Source organism: Eublepharis macularius, chromosome 3 (assembly GCF_028583425.1).
Source record: "Eublepharis macularius isolate TG4126 chromosome 3, MPM_Emac_v1.0, whole genome shotgun sequence".
NCBI classification, from domain to species: Eukaryota; Metazoa; Chordata; class Lepidosauria; order Squamata; family Eublepharidae; genus Eublepharis; species Eublepharis macularius.
The window spans coordinates 79917356-79938245 of NC_072792.1; the positions used below are offsets into that span (position 1 = coordinate 79917356).

The following is a 20890-nucleotide window of genomic DNA, read 5'->3' on the forward strand; positions in this document are numbered from 1 at the left end:
TTTTCGAATCACCATAACCCGAATCAATTCGGATTGATTCGGATTGATTCGGGTTTTTCAATGGGAAAATGCCTCCGTCTTCCTGGACGTCTGGGGGAGGCATTTTCCCACCGAATCAAGCCAAAATTGTTGGGGACCTTCCTCTAACTCCCCTCTAACAACCCCCCAAGTTTCAGACCGATTGGACTCTGGCGCAAAACCATAACATGGCCCGCCCAAACCAGGTCCCCCTATCCTCGCATAAGAAAGGGAAGGGTGAGCATATTGTTAGCTTGCCGCTGCTCATCTTCTTCTTCATTATTTCCTATGGGGAAAAATGAAGAGGCAGGCTTCCTTTGCCAGGGGTGGCATTTCGCATGCAAAATGCCCCCCAAACCTCAGGGGCCCTTCTCCCACCTTTCCTCCCACCCCCCACCAAGGCGCAGCCTGCTCCCAATTGGGGGGGCATTTCATGGCCTCCCCAAGTAGGTGACCTTTTCTCTACTACCACTGGGGGAGGCTTGTCTTGCCAGGGGTGGCATTTTGCATGCAAAATGCCCCCCTACCCTCAGGGGCCCTTCTCCCACCTTTCCTCCCACCCCCCACCAAGGCTCAGCCTGCTCCCACTTGGGGGGGCATTTCATGGCCTCCCCAAGTAGGTGCTCTCAGCCCCCAAAGTCCACCCCTTACAGCCCCACACAAACCCAATTCCCCCCCAGCTGCCACACAGACCCAAATCCCCACATTAGCCCCTCACAGACCCAAATCCACCCCCACCTGCCCCACACCCATAACCCCAGGAACAGGCTGGCAAAGGCCAGCCCTCTCCCTTTGTTCCCTATGCTGGGAACTTCTAAACTCTCTTTCCCTGGGCAATTCTGCACAGCCCAGGGGTGCCACAATGGTGGGCACACTTCTGAGTGCCAGCTGGTCCCTGTGAAAGAGCACCTGAACCACAGACACCCTCTCTCAAATTCCCCCACCACCTACAGAGATGGCTGGCCAGCCAGCCCCATTGTTCCCTATGATGGGAACCAACTGCACAACAAAGAATAAAACACGAACAACACAAAATAAAGTTTTTAAAAAATTATTTTCTCTCTTTCAAAGTACAAGTAGGCAAAGCATTATGACAGATTACACCAGCAGTCTCCCACGCAGAAAAATAACACAACTCACTTAACATCAGAGAATCACAAAAGAACAATTCCTGTCAAAAACACTTTATTTCTTGAACAGCTTTAGGTTACACAGCAGGGGGGCACACCAAAGGGCATTCCAGCATTCCACCTCACAAAAATAACACAACTCACTTCACATTAAAGAATCACCCAAAAAATTGCTGTCAAAGCACTTTATTTCTTTAACTGCTTTAGATTACACAGTAGGAAGGCACAACAGGGCATGAAAGCAGTGTACTACACAAAAATAACACAACTCACTTCACATCAGAGAATCACCCAAACACAATTGCTGTCAAAAACGGTGAAATGGGTTGTATTATTTTGTGTAGTACACTGCTATCATGCCCTGTTGTGCCCTCCTACTGTGTAACCTAAAGCAGTTCAAGAAATAAAGTGTTTTTGACAGGAATTGTGCTTTTGTGATTCTCTGATGTTAAGTGAGTTGTGTTATTTTTCTGAGGTGGAATACTGGAATGCCCTTTGGTGTGCCCCCCTGCTGTGGGTTGCATGCAAAATGCCATCCCTGGCAAGACAAGCGTCCCCCAGCTGTAAGTGGTAGAGATGAGAGCACCTACTTGGGGAGGCCATGAAATGCCCCCCCAAGTGGGAGCAGGCTGAGCCTTTGTGAGGGGTGGGAGGAAAGGTGGGAGAAGGGCCCCTGAGGGTCCACCCCTGGCAAAGGAAGCCTTCCTCTTCATTTTTTCCCTTTAGGAAAAAATGAATGAAGATGAGCAGCAGCAACCTAAAGCTATGGCGTTTTTATAGGAGAGGATAGGGGGACCTGGTTTGGGGGCCATAACATGGCCCCCCAAAGTCCAATCGTTCTGAAACTTGGGGGGTTGTTAGAGGGGAGTTAGAGGAAGGCTCCCACCAAATTTGGGGTGATTCAGTGTGAAAATGCCTCCCCCAGGCTTCAGAGAACCCTGGGGAGGCTTTTTCCCATTGAAAAAACACCCGAATCGACCCGAATCGATCCAAATCGGTAAACCCGAATTGGCTGGGCGATTCGGATTTCTGCTAAATCCGAATTGGCCTCTCAATTCGGATTTAGCAGATTCAGAAAAAACGAATCAGGGTGCCTCTGCACACCCCTAGTTCAGGGTGCCAGTTTCAGTTAGGGAAAGCACCATGGAGAACCAAAGCCACAACCTCAATCCACATAACGTCCCCCACTCTGCAGCAGCATTATGCGGCTAAATAGTATGTCAAAGTATGTGATGGTATTAGTTTAGCCCTGTACCTGCTTTCTTCTCCTTTCCCTTTCTTTTCCCTATGGTCTCAACAGATCCTACACCTCCTTGTAGTTACTTCCCCTTCCACTGTCACCAACTGACTTTCTCTGTCATTACCAGTATTTTATGTCCCTTTGCTTCTTCCATATTCTACGATCTCATATCAATGGGTGTTTTGGGGTAGTATTCACATAGGATCCAATGTTAATGTCTATACTCTTGTCAGCTTGTGATGGTTCACCTGTAGCTTTTTAAATTATAAGGTACTTGCCACTTTAAATGTGCCCATTCCCCTTATATATTTAACAACTAGGGGAGTGGTGGTTTCAACTGAATCACTGAGACCGTGGCGTGCACAGAACGGAGAGCACCTGAAATTGATTTATTTGGATGAGTGGGTGAGTGTTACCCTTTAGAAATACAAAGAATGTGGAACGTTTGCTCAGGGAGGAAACGCTCATTAAGGAGAAATAACACCACTCATGTATATATTTTTACTTGTAGACAACTTGAATTTATTGTATGGGTGGACACAAGGTGGCCCCTGAGGAAGCTAACATATGTGAAACAAGCTCATTTATCTTTGTTGGCTGTTTGTTGGGTGAACAGGAGGAGAGCAGCCTCTCCCCTCGGGTCCCGATTTGTCTGTATTCCTCCACCTAAAGATATAGAAATCAACAGAAACTACACTATTATGGGACTCAACCGCGTTTTACATCTGTGACATTCCATCAGAGGCTTGAGTGGTGTCTCCCATTAATTGTCTACTTCATTGGATCATCACCTACACGTACCGCAGTGTTTTGTCTATATGAGCTGACTTTTCAGGACTGAAATTAAATAAGACTTTATACACACTGTTGGATACTTGTAGAGTTATACGGTCCATGAATTGCACTTATGAGAATCTGTATACCCATAGTGATGGTTTGGCTTTTGTATAGAGGCACTATTGGTTTTGCATTTTGAATTTATGACTCATTTACCTATTCATTGAGTGATTCTATTATAAGAATTTGTGTGAATTGTTATTCATTATTCTATTTATGAGTGTGCATTGAGTTTTCTATTGATTGTTTTCGGAAACCCTTGTGAGGACTGTGTAGATTTAGTTTCTGGAGGTTCCTCTTTTGCTGATATTGTTCCCCTTGAACCTCAGCAATCCTTATTGCCATTATCTTAAAGGCTGACTTCTGAGGGAAGTGAGGGAAGTGAGCAGGAGGTTCATCTAAGCCCTCAACCTAAGCCCTATAGAATAGTAGGGAAGTGTTTTTACCAGTCCTTCCATGCTAAACGGGAGGGTGGAGGAAGTGGTTGGGAAATGCCTGACCCTGGCTTTACCTCTCTAATTAAGGAGGTAAAAAGTTTATCTCCCCATTCAATATTACCTCCTCATAAGCTGTTAAGCTGGAAACGTTAGCAGCTTGATGATGAAGAAGATGCAGGAGAAGGTGACAGGCATGCCTCCTAAGCCTGCTCACTTCACTGTATTGGTGCAAGATGTACTCTAGAGATATTGATAGTGCCACCAGGTACTTCCACTCTGCTGGTAGAAATTAGGGTTGCCAAGTCCCTATATCCTCCTGGGGGGAGGGAGGGACCTGGTAGTTACCTCATGCTTCTCTATAGTTGTTTTTGTGTGTGCGCAAAGCATAAAGCGTGCACAATCCCAACACTTCTCAATGATGTCACTTCCAGTAAGTGGAAGTGCTCCCCTGCTTTGCACAAGGCAAATTCAGTCAATTGGAGGCCAACATTGACTATGCGGGAGCACGCTCATGAGTGATGCAATTACATCTCTTCGGGAAGTCATGTCATTGTGCCCTACCAGGAGCTCACCCAGAATATGCTTTCCCAGGTTGTCTGCTGATGGCAGCCAATTACTGGAAGATTCGCCACCTCCTGCCAAGAACAAGTGATCAATGGGCAACAGGGAAAATCCCTGGGAGATTGACCTCCATTGGCAGACAACTGGGAAGCTTAGGTAGATATAGGCATGGCTTGTGCATTTTATTGCCTCTTGGAGCTGCACCCCTCCCACACTGGGCTGGATCTGCTCTTAAAGGTTCAAAGCCTAATATCTTTTCTGCCTTTCACTAAACTACTGCTATGTTTTTATATTCTGTGCTCCATTACATCTTTGCCAATATAGGACATGTTTGCACATTAGAGTATTCCAATCCTGAATGAATCTACCTAATGGTAATTCTTGCTAAGCAGTTCAGGTCATGTTTCAGTGTTCCATTCAAGCAATACTGGAGCTGTGCAGCTCAACTTCCCCCAAAACTGGCATGGCCGTAAACTGTTCATCAGGGCAAATAGCAGGATCAAGGTTAGTGAAACAGCAGGGGAACTGTCAGCAGTTAAATAGCAGCTGTTAGGTAGCTAGATACAAAGTTGCACTAGCAGCTGAGTTCTTATGTGTAGTTGGTTCAGCTGTGTTCCTAAGGCTGTACCAGGAAAGCCTTGATCCTGAAAATCCTTGATCCTTACCCTCCATAGCTGAATCTGAATGGAATGCCTGAAGGCAGTTACCTCTGGTAATGAGATAACCATTCATAGTCTCTATTCAATCTGACTGAAATTACATATTTAAATTTAAATTAAATTTACATATGAATTCTAATCCAGCAGCTTCCCATTGGATTCTGGTTTTGAAATTTTTTGTTGAACTATGGTGACTTTTAAGTCCTTGATGGAACTGAAGTATTCTCCCACTGGTTTCTGGATATTGCTATTTTTAATGTCAGATTTGTGTCCACTTATTCTTTTGCGCAGAGATTAGCTGGTTTGTCCTATGTACAGAGCAGATGGGCATTGTTGGCACATGAGGACATATATCATATTAGAGGATGAGCAGCTGTAAGAGCCAGAGATTGTGTAGTTGATTGTGTAGACCCATATATATAGATATATAAAACAATAAAAAAAATCTTCAATAGCTAGAAGATGTTCTGAGCTCATTTTCAAATGTGTAAAGGGAAATTGCTAGCTTTCAGCAATTATTTTAAAATACAGTCTTCTCAGTTTTATACTTATTGCACCTTGTGCATTTTTATATTAAATGAGTACAGGCATGAAACTAGATCAAAAGGCATTTCTGATTATGTTTTTGACAGATTTTAAAGTGATCTTATAGGAGCTGACATCAGAGAAAAGCTTAGCATCCATGCCTCACAAAACTGGATTATTTATACCTTTGTTATAATCCATTCATTTGTGGAGAGAAAAGGGTATATTTTAAACAATGTTCTTTTCTCCCCTGGGCAAAGAATCAGTTCATCTATGTTTTCACCTTGGGGGTTCTCCTAGCTTTATTCTCTGTACTTAGTTGGGGATTTAAAAATAATGCTGTCTAAGAAAACAGATAAAGATTCCATTTCCTTCTATTTAAGCTAAATTTTAAAATACATTTCTGCAAGCTATAGAATATTTTCAGAAGCTAAACCTTTGATCTGTATAAATATAAAACACTGATATCATGCTTTTTATTGCACAAATATTATAATACAGAGAAATTGAATAGAATATGTTAATGTGCAGAAGTAAATCACATGTTTAGACAATATCAAACAAATGGGGAAAAGCATAAGTAATTGCCTGCTGAAAAGAAGAAAACAGCAAAATCCAACATTTGCTGTCTATGATCTAAATAAGGGAGAACATTAGATAGAAAAGGAATCCTAGTGCTAAAATGATTTGCAGAGCCAGTCAAAATGTGACTGCAAAGAATACAGTACTTCCTGAAGCTTTTTATTTATAACCACAAATTAATATGCTCTCTACATTGTTTCACACTAGACATAGAAACAACAAAAGAAACTCTTCCTCCATAGTTCTAGCTCTTATACAAAGAACTGTAGTTGAGAGAGCCATTAATATGTCTTTCCCCCTTACACGGACCAAAGATGCATCTTGCTGAAAAGAATGTACTTGTTTCCCACTCGGCACAAGATCCCTTCCATTACTTTTCTAAGGCACAGAAGTCTTCTCAGATTTGTACCTAGAAATAAATGCCCCTCATTTCCTATTAACCTGCAGCTTCTAAAGTTTATTTCATACATATTTCATTATGATGATGATGATAACTGCACTTATATACCACTCTTCTAGACAGATTAGAGCCTCACCTAGAGCAGTGAACAAGTTAGTGTTATTATTATCCCCACAATGAAACTGGGGAGCTGGGGCTGAGAGGAGTGGCTTACCCAAGGCCACCTACTGAGCTCATGGCAGTAGTGGGATTCGAACCAGTAGAGTGCTGGTTCACAGCCGAACCACTTAACCACTGCGCTACAGTATAGCATCTATGAAGAGTAATTTGTGCTTCATCAACTCCACCTCTCTTAGACAGACACTGACCACTTTTTTTTTTGCTCATTTTTGCTCATGAGTTTTGCTCATTTTTTTTTCTGGTTGGCACGTTGCCAGCTTATATCTAATCTGTCTGGGTTTTTGTTGTTGTTCTTCTAATGAGTTTTAGCCCAGTTCTTTGTAATGAGGGCTTCCAGATTCTCTTGAGCAGCTGTCCCTCCCTCTAAACTATCAATCCACTGATTTTTTTCCTCAGATACACTACACTATACACACACACAAACTACCCACAAGAATGGACCCTGATAAAGGCAAATATTAGTGGGTGCACACTATAGAGGAAAACTGGCTGTCCCCCTAAACAGGTGTACTCAGATGTAAGTCCCATGTTATTCAATAGTGCATACGCCTAGGGAAGTGTCTTTAAAATTGCAGCCTATGACTAAAGACTGTACATCACCACTTCAAAATGTTTCCAAAGTTAATGAGCAGGGAGGGGGAGGTCTTCCCTTGTAAGGACCCAATTATCAGAGAGACAATGCCATTGCTTGGGTAACAACAGGAAAAGAAAGATGCACTCATGTGCATTGAATACATTCCCTCTTCCAGCCAACTGAGTTGATTAATAACATAAGGGCTTTTCCCCCTTGGAATTTGATTGGTGAATGCTGTTAAGGAAAATAGGATGCTACCACTGCTTTGAGATACAAACTGAAATGAAATGAAACACACAAACTTTTGGTGAGAACAAGTAGTTATAATTTGTTTTCCCAAATTTGGTTCACTGTTCCAGAAGCTGCTTTAACAAAATAATACAGCGATTTCAGGGTGTATATCCAGCTTGTTTGTTTTATTTTGTACACCTCCAGTGTGTATTATGATTCACTATGGAAACAACCCATATTTATGGCCTTCTCATTCATTGTCAGCACTGTGGGCATGATCAGTACAAACCCAGCTAACTGCTGGGATGATCAGCATGATAATTTTCAGCCCCATGGTTCAGCTCTACATTACAGCAATCCAGTTGTATAAAATGAGATGCAATTGGTGAGCTAGAAATTTCAAAAGGTGCTCAGTACCTGGGAACATCAATTTGTCTTCCTTTTCAAGATGATGAAATATCAAGTTGATGTGGATAGACATAATCAAGGTAATCAATTTGTGGTATATCCTGAGAGATAACCTAGCTGTGATTCATTGTGCCTTCATTAGAGTGATTCAGCTGGGGTGGGGATAGATTTGCAGGGAGCTGTGGTAGGATGTCTCCTTTGAAAAATAGCTGGTGACACTGTCAATAAAGGTCGAAAAGGTGGACTCTGGAAATGGATTAATGACAGTATGGTGTGGCTATCATTGATCTAATCTAGCATTAGAATTGGTCATTGAAACAATGCAAGAACTGAAAATATCACTAACATTGCAATCCTAAGGAGAGTTACTGCAATCTAAGCCCATTGAGTCCAAAAGCAAGAATTGGGTGTCTATTTGGACCTGAAGTTATTACTTAAAAATGCCTTGTTCCCATATTTAACAGGATTTAAGGTCGGGCTAAAATTGTTGGCTAAGTGGAAACTAAATTAACATTGGCCATGGTTAAAAAACCAGCAGTTTTATTTCTCCAATGGACCACATCATAAGGATTATGTACTTTTTAGGGAGAGTGAACTGATACTTTTACTCTATTTAAAGAAATCTAATTCTCTGAGAAACTTCCACATGAAGTTCTCATAAAAGCTGATGATAGCATGAAACTTTTTCTATCAAATTAGCAGATTCAGTATGATCTTTTAAAACAAGGGTTAAATGATCAAGCTCAATGATCCTACAACAAACAGTATGCCAGTGGCACATAAAAGTTCTTTCTAATCTAGCTCAGATTTGATATGTGAGCTAGATCTTTTAAATTGAACACTGTTAAATCTAGGAGCCAGGTAATTACTTTTAGGCTATATAATAAACAGATTACTTTTATTGCTCAAGAGTTGCTGAAGTTAAAGTTTTGTTTTTATCTATGCGTATGTATTTCCATATTTTGTGGGTTTTCAAAGAAAAGTAACAGTTAAACAGTATGCTGACAAAACACTTGTATTAATGAGTTGCTTTTTTTGTAAGGGTATTGAGAGGCTTTTCATAGTAGGATGACAGCAGGATACAAGCCTCTCAGAAAGTTTTTAGAGAAATAAACCAACATAAAAAGGTAAGGAGCTTTGTAGATTATTCTGCCTGTATATCCTGGCCCCCAGACTTAACTGGAGGACTCAGTTGCAGGCTGTGCCAGAAGGAGGAGGGTGCAAGGCAGCCACCAAGTTGAAGGAAGGAGGCTCCCTGTGCCCTTAGTGGGGCAACTCGTGCTGCCCAGATTCAAATGCCGAGGCCAGCCAATTAGAGCAGGCTGGCCTGGGCAGCAAGGGGCAGGGGAGAGGGCTGCAGAGATGATCTGCGGTTAGGACATTAGGGCTTGGTTGCCGAAAAATTGAAAATAAACAAAGCAAAAAACCCAGAAATGAAACCTTTCTGAAACGAAGCATAACTAATTAATGTATCTTTAGCAACATGGAAACTACCCAGTAGGAGCCTATCTACATCAGCAGAATGGTACCAATAGCATAGTTTATAGTCCCTGTACCTTACTAAGGCACCTCTCTGAGCTATTTACATAAATATTAACATACATAACATTTACATACATAAAATGACTCACATGACATTTCTGTTTTAAATGAACTTGATATGGAACATCATGCTACATATCAATATAATTATATCATGTTGGCTCTAAAAATTGTTGCAGCTATAGCAATTATTTCTGCCAAGCAGAACAATGAATATTGTACATACCTTTTGTTTGATGATCATGTCATTGATTTCATCAAGATCGCCCACAGTGACTATTTGGGATTTTATCACTCGATCCAATAGAGAAAGCCAGTCAGTGAGATCTGCCCAGGCCTTATTGAATTCAGCAAGGGCTGGCACCTCTAGAAGCAAAGAAGATGGCATTTCTTGTTTGGAGATGGTGGTTTCCTTGGTTACCACAGTTTGTGTAACCACAGTAACAGCTTGACCAGGAGAAGTTACTGAAAGGAGGAAAATGCCATTATTGAATAGAGAAGCAAAGATAAATCAGTCAATTCAATGATGTAATTTCTTCATTGTATTTCAGTGAATTGATGTTTGTATTATGTTTGCAAACAACTGTTTTGTATCATATAGATTGCATCTAAATGTACTATCTATGACACCTTTTCTTTCTCTCCACAACTCCATCTGTAAATATACCTTGGAAAGTCAAGAACATCTGTAATTCATAGATTCAGAGGACCATGAGCATTGGAAGGGGCCTTACAGACCATCTAGTTCTGCCCAGTGCAGAAACAGCCTAAAGCGTCCCTGACAAGTTCATCCAGCCGCTTCTTGAAGACTGCCAATGAGGGGGAATGCATCACACTCCTAAGCAGCTTATTTCACTGTTAAATTACTCATAATGTGAAGACGTTCTTTCTAATATCCAGCCTGTACCTTCCTGGTCCCAATGAGTTTGGTTGTTCAGTTGAGATTTCATATGAAATGACAGGTATTTTTAAATGATGTTTGGCAGTAAGTTGCAAAGTGTTTCGAGATTATATAGCATCAAACACTTTGGTGAACTCTAAAAGTGTTATGATTTCTGCCACATTGACTACCACTACCAGTAGCTGTCACACTAACTACTCTGGGAATTCTCACAGTTAGTAGTGCAGATTCATTTCACAGGCATCCTTATACATTAAGAATTAGTATGACAAAGTGATAGAAGCAGTAGACAATCATATATATACCATTAGACATACTTCTTTTCTTGTTACTCTTATTTTACTTCATTTCTGTAGAATATCCTCTTTTCCTTTATCAGATACATCCTAATTGACCTATCATCCTTTCATCTGGGCTAATAGCAACAGTTTAGTCAATATGTACCTGCCGGTATAAATGGCTTTTGTCATTTAGTAAGTGGATTAGCCTTACATAGCTATGGATGAGCTGGTGGAGGATTGGCATGTCTGTCTCTCCGAAGCCATCGATGAAATCACTCCCCGTCGCCCTCTCTGCCCCCATGCCCGATTAGCCCCATGGTATACTGGCATACTAAGGAACTACGATGGATGAAGCAGGAGCTGAGACAGCTTGAGTGAGTGTGGAGGTGGGATCATGATGAAGAGGCAAGAATATCTTATAGAACATTTATGAAAACCTATGAGATGGCAGTGAAAGTGACTAAGAAGGAGTTTTATGCCGCTTCCATTGCATCCGCAAGCTCACACCCAGCACAATTGTTTTGTTTAGTTCAGTCTCTGACCTCCCTTTCTCAGGGAGATTGCCAAATTATAAATTTGAATATTACTGGATTACTGTAACTCACTCTATGCTGGGGTGCCCTTGTGTCTGCTCTGGAAATTGCTAGTTCAGAATGCAGCTGTGCATATTTTGACCAGAACTCCATTCCAGTCACATTTTACACTGGCTCCCGGTGGAGTTCTGGGTCACGTTCAAGGTTTTAGCTTTAACTTTTAAGGCCCTTAGTGGACAGGGACCGACATACCTACAGGACTGCCTCTCACCCTATATTCCCCGGAGGCTGCTTTGATCAGCAGGCAAACAAGTACTGGAGATCCCTGGCCCGCAAGGAGGTTCGCCTTACCTCAACCAGGGCCAGGGCTTTTTCGGTCCTGGCACCTACCTGGTAGAACTCTCTATCTGTGGAGGCCCGGTCTCAACAAGATCTGCTATCATTTCACCAGGCCTATAAATTGGAGAAGTTTTGTCAGGCTTATGGGGGTTAAGGCAGACAAGCCACCCGACCAGCCCCTCCCAGTGATGGGAACATGTGCCAATTACACATGGGCATGAACGGGAAAAAAACCCAAACAGGCTGTTAGGTGTTCATTCCCGACGATGAAAATGAACAGCCGACCGGAACCGAACATGTCCCATTACCGAACATGTTCAGTGTTCAGTGTTCATCGGCGCCAGAGTGGACCACTTAACACTTACAGAGCCCATATTCACAGGGAATGTGCAGCAGGCTCTTCTCCAGCCATTATCCAAGTTTGGTCAAGATTGCAGTATGGATCTTAGAGTTATATGTTCTCAAATTTGATGACCCCAGGAAACTCCCATTCAATACATTCGGAGCCACCCTCTCCAGTCCAGTTCACTTTGGCCCCGTGTGGTGGACCTGAAGGTGGGCCGCCTCTCCTCTTGGGGGCAGGAGGTCTGGCTGGTGGCACCCCCCCATGTGCCCACCCGCCAGGCTTACTTATGGGCAGACACTTATCTGCTTACGCAGCAAGGTGCTTGTTGACTGTGGCCACCGGGCCTGGTGGGTGCAGGGAGGCAGTAGCGTGCCACCTCACCTCAGGGGGTGGGGGGGTCTGGCCACTCACCAGCAGCACCCCCCATGTGCCCGCCCACCAGGTCTCCGGGTAGGAGGCGGATAGATTATCCACTCACGCAGCAAGGTTGTTGATGACTGCAGCCACTGGGCCTGGCGGGTGTGGGGAGGCAGTGGCATGCCACCTCCCCTCAGGGGGTTGGGGATCTGGCCACTCGCTGGCAGCACCCCCATGTGCCTGCCCGCCAGGCCTCCAGGTCGGAGGGGAACAGATTTTCCGCTCATGCAGCAAGGTGGTTGATGACTGCGGCCGCCGGGCCTGATGGGCATGGGGAGGTGGTGGAGTACCGCCTCCCCTCAAAGGGAGGGGGTCTGGCTGCTTGCTGGCAGCACCCCCTATGTGCCCACCCACCAGGCCTCTGGGTCGGAGGTGGACAGACTATCCAATTATGCAGCAAGGTGGGTGACACCTGTGGCTGCCAGGCCTGGCAAGTGCAGGGAGGCAGTGGTGTGCCGCCTCCCCTCAGGGGGCAGGGGGTCTGGCAGCTGGCCGGCGGCACCCCCCATGTGCCTGCCCACCAGGCCTCTGGGTCGGAGGCAGACAGATTATCCACTTATGCAGCAAGGTGGTTGATGACTGGCAAGTGAGGGGAGGCAGTGGTGTGCCACCTCCCCTCAGGGGACAGGGGGTCTGGCCACTGGCTGGCAGCTCCCCCCATGTGCCTGCCCACCAGGCCTCTGGGTCAGAGGCAGACAGACTATCTGCTTATGCAGCAAGGTGGTTGATGACTGCAGCCACTGGGTGGTTAAGTAGAGGGAGATCAAAGGGTTCTGGCCATGGCAATGAGCCACACGTGGAAGATCCTGCAAGTGGGCCTGGAAGACCCTGATCTGTCAGCGGCTGCTGGCATCAACCACCTCCCTGCTGTCACAGAAAGGAGGGGATGGGGTGCTGCAAGTGGTGGGGAAGGGACTCATGGCAGTACCCGAGAGGGTGAGAAGGAAAGAGGGAACATGAAATGGTCAGGGTGGAAGAGGGGGACCAAGGGGTTCTGGCCATGGCAATGAGCCACAGCTGGAAGATCCTGCGAGTGGGACTGGAAGACCCCAATCCATCAGCGGCTGCTGGCATCACCCACCTCCCTGCCATCATGGAAAAGAGGGGATGGGGCAGTGCAAGTGGTGGGGAAGGGACTCATGGCAGTACCTGAGAAGGAGAGGAAGAAAGAGAGAACACAAAGTGGTCAGGGTGGAAGAGGGGGACCAAGGGGTTCCAGCCATGGAGATGAGCTGCACCTGGAAGGTCCTGCGACAGGGCCTGGAAGACCCCAAATCAGTGGCTGCTGGCATCACCCACCTCCCTGCCATCACGGAAAAGAGGGGACGGGGCAGTGCAAGAGGTGGGGAAGGGACTTATGGCAATACTCGAGAGAGAGAGGTATGGACCGTTAACTGGAAAGCTCCCAAGTGAGCGGTAGTTGGAAGGGGTCGGAGTGGTCCCAGAGAGGGAGAGGAAGAAATAGGGCAGTGGCAGCAGCTGCCATTGCCCACCTTACTGCCTTTGCGGAAAGGATGGGAGTCATGGGACACATTCCCCCCTGGCTCAAAGGGGTCCAGTCAGTCCCATTGACAGGGGAGCCACCATGCAGTGCAACCGCTTGTATCCCTATACAGTCCAATCGGTTGCACGATCGCAACCAAGCTTTCCCTCATGACCAAGGAGGGAGCAGTAACAGGATAGTCCCTCATGAAGCAGTGGCTACATGACCCGCCGTCCTGCCTTCGTGGAAAGAAGGGGATGGTCAGGACAGGAGAGGTCATTTATAAGGGTCGGAGTGGTTCCACAGAGGTAGAAACAGGGACCAGCAGCCCCAAGAAATGAGGGGGGCCAGAGCAGTTCCACACCGCTCCGAGACACCTCACCTGTGCAGGCAGTACGGGCACGACTCATAACAGTTTGTGCGGCACCAGTAGATACCAACCCTGTCTTTGTAGAAAGGAGGGAATGGACAGGACAGGAGACATTGCTTGGGTGGGTCAGAGTGGTTCCAGAGAGGGAGAGACAGAAATGGGACAGCAGCAGCAGCTGACATTGGCAACCTTCCTGCCTTTGCAGGAAGGACATGAGTTGAGGGACCCATTCCCCCCTGCTCAGAGGGCACAGCGTTTGCAATGGATAGGGCCATCATGCAGCTCAACTACATCTGCAACAGCTCCTGAGATGTTGCGCAAGTGCCCAAAGGCTGCCACCAGCATCACCCACTTTCCTGACTTCACAGAAAGGAGGTGTCATGATGATCTGGCTGTGCCAGGAAGACCTAACAAGGCCTCAGAAGCCTGTTAGCAGTGGGATTGGGCCTGGCTAAATCTGACCCAAACGTGCCAGCCCTCATTTGAGATACCCGCCGGACTCGACAGGCAAGGGTGTGTGGCGACGTCGTGGAGAACCAAGGGGCAAGGTGCTTTAGTAGCCTGCGGAACCCCAAACACTCATGATGGATATGGGCAATCCATGTAGGGCAATCATCTCTGCCAAGACGTGAAGGCCCCCCTCCTGAGCCCTCAACCTCGCTGTTGTAAGGAACGCTGTCCCAGACTCCAAGGGGACAACCTCTGCGAGCGCGGCTTGCCTGAGCACTCCACTCCCACCAGCGTCACCCTCAGGGCAAGGATTGTTGCTTGGGGTGAATTCCAGTGATCCTCCCATTGATCCCTGCTCAGAAGAGCTAGTCGCCCTTTTTCTCCCCCCAACGGATGTTTCGCTGGGTGAGGACAGAGACCACAGGCTCGCGTGGTGCATCTTCAGGTGCTGAGTCAGGGCCATCGATGACAGGTGCTTCGGGTTTTTGCTCCTGCGCACCAGGACATCACAGACACGGCACAGCACCACACAGGGGTCATTAGGAAGGGCCCAAAAGTGCCTCCTTTTGGAGGCGTTGAAACATGGACCACTAATTGTCCCAGGGGAAGGAAGAAGAACGGTTACAGGCTGCGCTGTGGAGCTGGCCACGGACGACGAAGTGAGGGGTGAGCTGCAGGCGGGGACACCACCGAGAGTTTGGGATGGGGACAGGAGGGATGTTTCATAAAACAAAAACTATTCCTCCAGGGATCCATCACCCACCCTCTCCTGTTGAGAGAGATCCTCTCCCCCCAGTGGAAAGACCTCTTTGGCCTCCTCCACAGCCCCCACAGGTGAATCTGGGGGAGTGGGAGTACTCTCTGCTGCCCCTGAGCCACACCAAGTACTGCTTACCACAAGTAAACCAGGAAGACTGCATTTGCACTTCCTCCCACAACCACCTGTGGCGGCCACCACAACAGGAAGACTCACTGTGCCACCAAACTAGAATTAAGGAGGACAAAAAAGGAGAGAGCACTGTGAGCCCTCAGCAGAAGTGCTCACTGAGCTTGGCTCCAGGGCCTGGCAGCAGCCCTGGAACTGGAGGCAGCCCTGGAACTGGAGGCTGGGGCTAAAGCCCTAGCCCAGCACTTCCAGAGACCTGACCAGATCAGGCAGTAATAATCAGGGTGAGCCCTCAGCCAAGATGCCCACTGAGTTTGGCCCCAGGGCCTGGCAGCAGCCCTGGAACCAGAGGGGTTAGCTCCCTATCCCACCCACCAGCCCTAGAGCCCTAGCCCAGCACACCCACAAACCTGACCACCAGATCAGGCACTGATAATAATGTGAGCCCTCAGCCAAGGTGCCCACTGAGCTTGGCCCCAGGGCCTGGCAGCAGCCCTGGAACCAAAGGCTGGGGCTAGAGCCCTAGCCCAGCACTCCCAGAGACCTGATCAGATCAGGCAGTAATAATCAGGGTGAGCCCTCAGCCGAGGTGCCCACTGAGTTTGGCCCCAGGGCCTGGCAGCAGCCCTGGAACCAGAGGGGATAGCTCCCTATCCCACCCACCACACAGAAAAAAGCCCAGCTCCAATGAACTCTCCCTGTCTCTCTCCCAGAAGGCTATAACAGCTCTCTCCCACTGCACTGCTTGCTGAAAGTGAAATCAGAACTGGGAGCGCAGTGCCCTTTTATAAGCAGAAGTCTGATTGAGAAATGCAGGAGGTCTGTGGTTGGCAATCAGAAGAACTGCCTAACAGGGTTTGCAGGGATGAGATTGGAGTTCCCATGGCCATAGAACACCCTCTCCTCCCTTCCCCCCACCGTGTCTGCTCCCACGTTACCAATTGTTACCACTTGGCAGCTCCATGCTTGGAAGGAAGACCTGCCCATAAAGCTAAGTTGGGCTTTGATTGTGGTGTCCAGGGAGACAGAGGGAGTGCAGAAAGAGTTCAGGCACTCCCCCCCCTCCGTTGCTGAGGCAATTGATTGAAGGCGCCTGAGTGTCTGGCTTCCCAAACGGCGGTTGAGCACAACGAATGAGGTTTTGCGCCGACCACCTGTTTGGCTGGAATGCTGCCTCCTGAACAGCCTGTTCGCAAGCAGCCGCGTGGCCTGTTTGTTGGTTTTTTCCGTTCGTAATGCTGTTCGTGCCCATGTCTAGTGCCAATCCCACACCGGTGGAGTTTTAAGTGCCCTGCTCTGTGGGCCCAAGGTGCTATGTAGGAGCAAACTGAGCTTTCTTGTTTATGTTTAAATGCTGTATCTTATGTTTCCTACCAATGTTGTTTTAAATTGTTTTTAAATTTTTGATGTAAATCTGCTCTGAGCCCACTTGCAGGGAGAACCAACTATAAATTAAATTAATGAAATAAAATAAAAATAAAGGCTTGATTTTTCAGGTTGTTTAATTTAGGTTGGTGGTCAGTGCTAGGAATGGGAGAATTCTTTCCGGATGGGGTTGCACTCCCCTTGAAGAAACAGGTAGGGATAATTGGCAAGCGCCCTGAGGCATCAGGCATGATGGCTAGGATGGAGCACTCTTGGTACTAAGTAGCATAGTTCCAAACTGATAGTAGCCTTACAACACCTCTTGGCACATTGCATGTGCACAACAACAAGAGCTCTCTCAATTACAGTATCAAATTGTATATTCTTCAGTGTATAAAGTGCTCAGTGCTTCAAATAAATAATACATAATTTTACCATCAATAATTATTAACTGTCAGAAATCATTACAATGTCTCAAGAATATAACACACAATAAATAAGGTTACAATTCATTCATTACATCTGAGGTGTACCCGGCAATCAATGAATGGTACAGTCCATTTTGGTTTCAAAGGTAACTCCTTATTGCACTTCCCTGTTGTTCTCCTGTTTCTTTCAAGAAGCTGAATTAATTTGTTGACAAGCACAATGGCATAATCTTAGGATAGTCCAGCCCAAATGTCTCTCTGGCGAGCCAACGGTCCCAAAATTGCCCGACAAACTGCTAGCTTGGTTTATTTCACACACATACCAGCTTTTTCAAGGGCAATAAGAACAATATATGGATTGTTTCAGTCAGGGCTCATTTCGAGGGGGAATGCACAGGAACGCAGTTCCGGCAGTTCCCCAAAGAGGTCACATGTTAGGTGGCCCTGCCTACCTGACTCTCAGTCATTTCGGGCCCGTTTCATCCTGGATTGGGGCTGAAATGGCCTGGATCAGGCCTCTGACAGGTGGTGGACCCTTTTCAGCCATTTTCAGCCCCCTTTTGCCATTTTGGGCCCAATTTCGGTCCTGAATGGCCAGGATTGGGTCCAAAACAGCCATAATAGGTGATGTCAGGGGTGTGTGGCACATGCAAATCAGTCATACTAATAACACACTTCCGGTGATGGCAAGAGGCATGGCATATGCTAATGAGTTATGCTAATGAGTTATGTTAATGAGTTCCTCCAGCTCTTTTTCTACAAAATGACCCCTGGTTTCAGTCACCGGATGTACTGCCTGGGTTTTCTGACAGATGCCCACGGACTGTACTATTCATTGATTGCCGGGTACTTCTCAGATATAATGAATGAATTGGCCACTACCAGTTTGGAACTATGCTGGTTAGTACCAAGAGTGCTCCATCCTAGCCATCATGCCTGATGCCTCAGGGCACTTGCCAATTATCCCTACCTGTTTCTTCAAGGGGAGTGCAACCCCATCCGGAAAGTATTCTCCCATTCCTAGCACTGACCACCAACCTAAATTAAACAACCTGAAAAATCAAGCCATTCTTTTATTTTTATTTTATTAATTTAATTTATAGTCTGCTCTCCCTGCAAGTGGGCTCAGAGCGGATTTACATCAAAAATTTAAAAATAATTTACATCAAAAATTTAAAAACAATTTACAGAGCGGATTTACATCAAAAATTTAAAAACAATTGTTCTGTTAGTTGTGCTTGGTCTCCCTTTGGAAAGCCTCTCTATTTAGCTCATACATTGCATGTGCAGGCAAAGATAAACAAGGCCAGCAGAATAGTCTCTAGATTGTGGCTATGAATGTTCAGATCTGTACAGTTAAGAACAGTTGGTGTCATCAGTGAAATGCAACAAGTATCACATTCGAGGTTTTGTATTGTAGAAATCATTCAAAGGTGATGTGAACAACCTGCAATAGGTTAAGTTAAATATAAAGTAGCAATCCACTTCTTGCTGGCTTTTAAGTCACAACTCTGGCTTTCATACTTGCTTTTTGTGTTTATTCACTAAGCAAATGTTACAACAAATCTGTGCACCATGATGCTCTACAGTCAAATAAAGGACAGAAAACCTCATAGAACACAGAATTTTGAACATGAACTAGCTTATTATGCTTTTACTCATGCAGTTTTGAAGGCATAATGTCAACTTATTATCCAGGTTCTTTTCATTATTTCTCCCTCTTGGTACTGAAGCACATGCTGTGAATGACCTCCAGAGATTCCTCCAGCTATATGCAGAAAGTAAATTGAATCCGAAAGCTTTATTAGGTCAATTCCAAAAGAGTAGCTGTGTTAGTCTGAACTCTTTCTCTTTTTTATTAGATGAGTTTGTCTTTCAGCTTGTGCCTAATGTCAATTGTTTTGAAAATAAAACTCTTGAAATTGGGTCCTGACCTTGAAAATTCTCCAAATCAAACTATTAAATTCAGTTTTGTGGCAATGTAGTATCTGTTAAACAGGGTTCATATTGTAAAAATGACTTTATCCTCCCATGGTTTTCCTTTTATTAGCAAAATCTCTCTCCCAGAATGTTACCATCTCAGATAACTGTCCAGAATGTTATACACAAGTTAAATTACCCACACAAATATTACCAAGGATGGACCAACCCTACCAGTTCTAATTAGATTTGTCTTCAAATTTGCTATACTATTTTTCTAGGTGATTACAGGTAACCTGTTTCATTGTTCTAGAATATGACTTGTTTTAGCAGTGCTGCTGTTCTGCACTGAACAGTTTTCTGGATTTCAGTAGGCATAGTACTTTATGAGTGGCTGATTCTACCTTGTCTGCACATGTCTCTCTGGAGTTCTCTAAGATGCACCATAAAAATGAGTTTGGTCACACCAGATTCTTGCAAGGTTATATAATATTTGAAAGAATGTCAGCCATGAGCATCCATCACAGGACAACAGCATAATACAATCATCAAGATGATTAAGAGGTAACAGCACTTTTCCTATGAGGAAAAGCTAAAGAATGTGGGACTTTTCAGTTTAGACAAAAAGATATCGGAGGAGAGAATCCTATATTTACTCAAAATAAAAATGACCCTGAATGAAAGACCCGTGGAAACAGAGCCTGGGGAATGCCGGAGCTGTTTGCCCTCCTTCTGTCGCCCTGGAAATGCGAATGGAAGCCCAGCTTTCCTTGATCAGCAGGGCTTCCTTCCAACCACGGAGCAGCCAGAAAAGCGCGCGCCCATCTCGTCCATTTGGGAGAAGAGAGGGGAGGGCAGGGGAAGGGGGTGTTCTTCTGTAGCCAGCAAAGCCTGAGAGGCAACTCTTACGGCCAAACAGATCCCTCCTGCGTAGCAGGTTTTATAAATAGCCATGAGCTGCACAACAAAGTTTCAGTTTCTGCTCGCGGGTGGAGTGGGACAGAGGCGAGCTCTCACTTGCCACTTTTGGAGAGAGAAAGCACAAGAGAGAGAGAGAGGGAGCTTTAGCTTTGGGCTTCAGCGGATAGGGAATTAGGGAATAGGGAGCTATCTCCTCTGGTTTCCCCCCCCCCCGTGACATTACCGGCACATTCCCATGGGGACAGACCCCCCTGCCCCCTGAGGGGGGGTGGCTCGCTGCCACCTCCACAGGCCTGCTGGGCCCGGTGGCCGCCATCCTCCTTACCCACCATTCCTTTAGCGCTGGAAACCGCGGGGCACCCTCCTGCATCGGCCTTCCCGATTCCCGATTCTGTATCGGAAACGGGACTTGATCGGTGAGGTTCGGGTACCTGGGTTCAGCGCCACCATGGAATCACGATCAGCTAAATCGGGATTATTTTTTGGATCATGCCCCTTTCTAGTCAGGACCCTCTCTTTTATTTAATCATATACTTGGAAAAATATAGTTTTGCATTTGAGTAAATACAGTAATAGAGATTTATAAAATTATGCATGTGGTGGAGAAAGTGGATAGAGAGAATTTTCTCTCTCCCATAATACTAGCACTCAGGGGCAATAGATTCAGGACAAACAAAAGGAAACACTTCTTTACTCAAGCGGTAATTAAGTTGTGAAATTCACTGCCAGTGGATGTACTGATGGCCACAAGCATGGATGGCTTTAAAAGAGAGTTAGATTCAGGGCAGACATGTCCATCAGTGGCTACTATATTCATGGTGACAAAGGGAACCTCCATATTCAGAGGCATCAAACCTCTAAATAGCAATGTGTGATGGAATGGGTTTACAAATGAAAGGTTTACTAAGTGCAGAACCCAGAAAGGA

General features: G+C 45.7%; 1 protein-coding gene across 1 annotated transcript in view; it reads right to left on the reverse strand.

The window, feature by feature from the left end:
• DMD (dystrophin) overlaps nucleotides 1–20890 on the reverse strand; it is a 2144806-nt gene that overhangs the window by 620047 nt on the left and 1503869 nt on the right. Inside the window, exon 50 of the mRNA XM_054973282.1 lies at nucleotides 9551–9789. Coding sequence (XP_054829257.1) covers nucleotides 9551–9789 — 239 coding nt within the window. The remainder of the gene's footprint in view (nucleotides 1–9550; nucleotides 9790–20890) is intronic.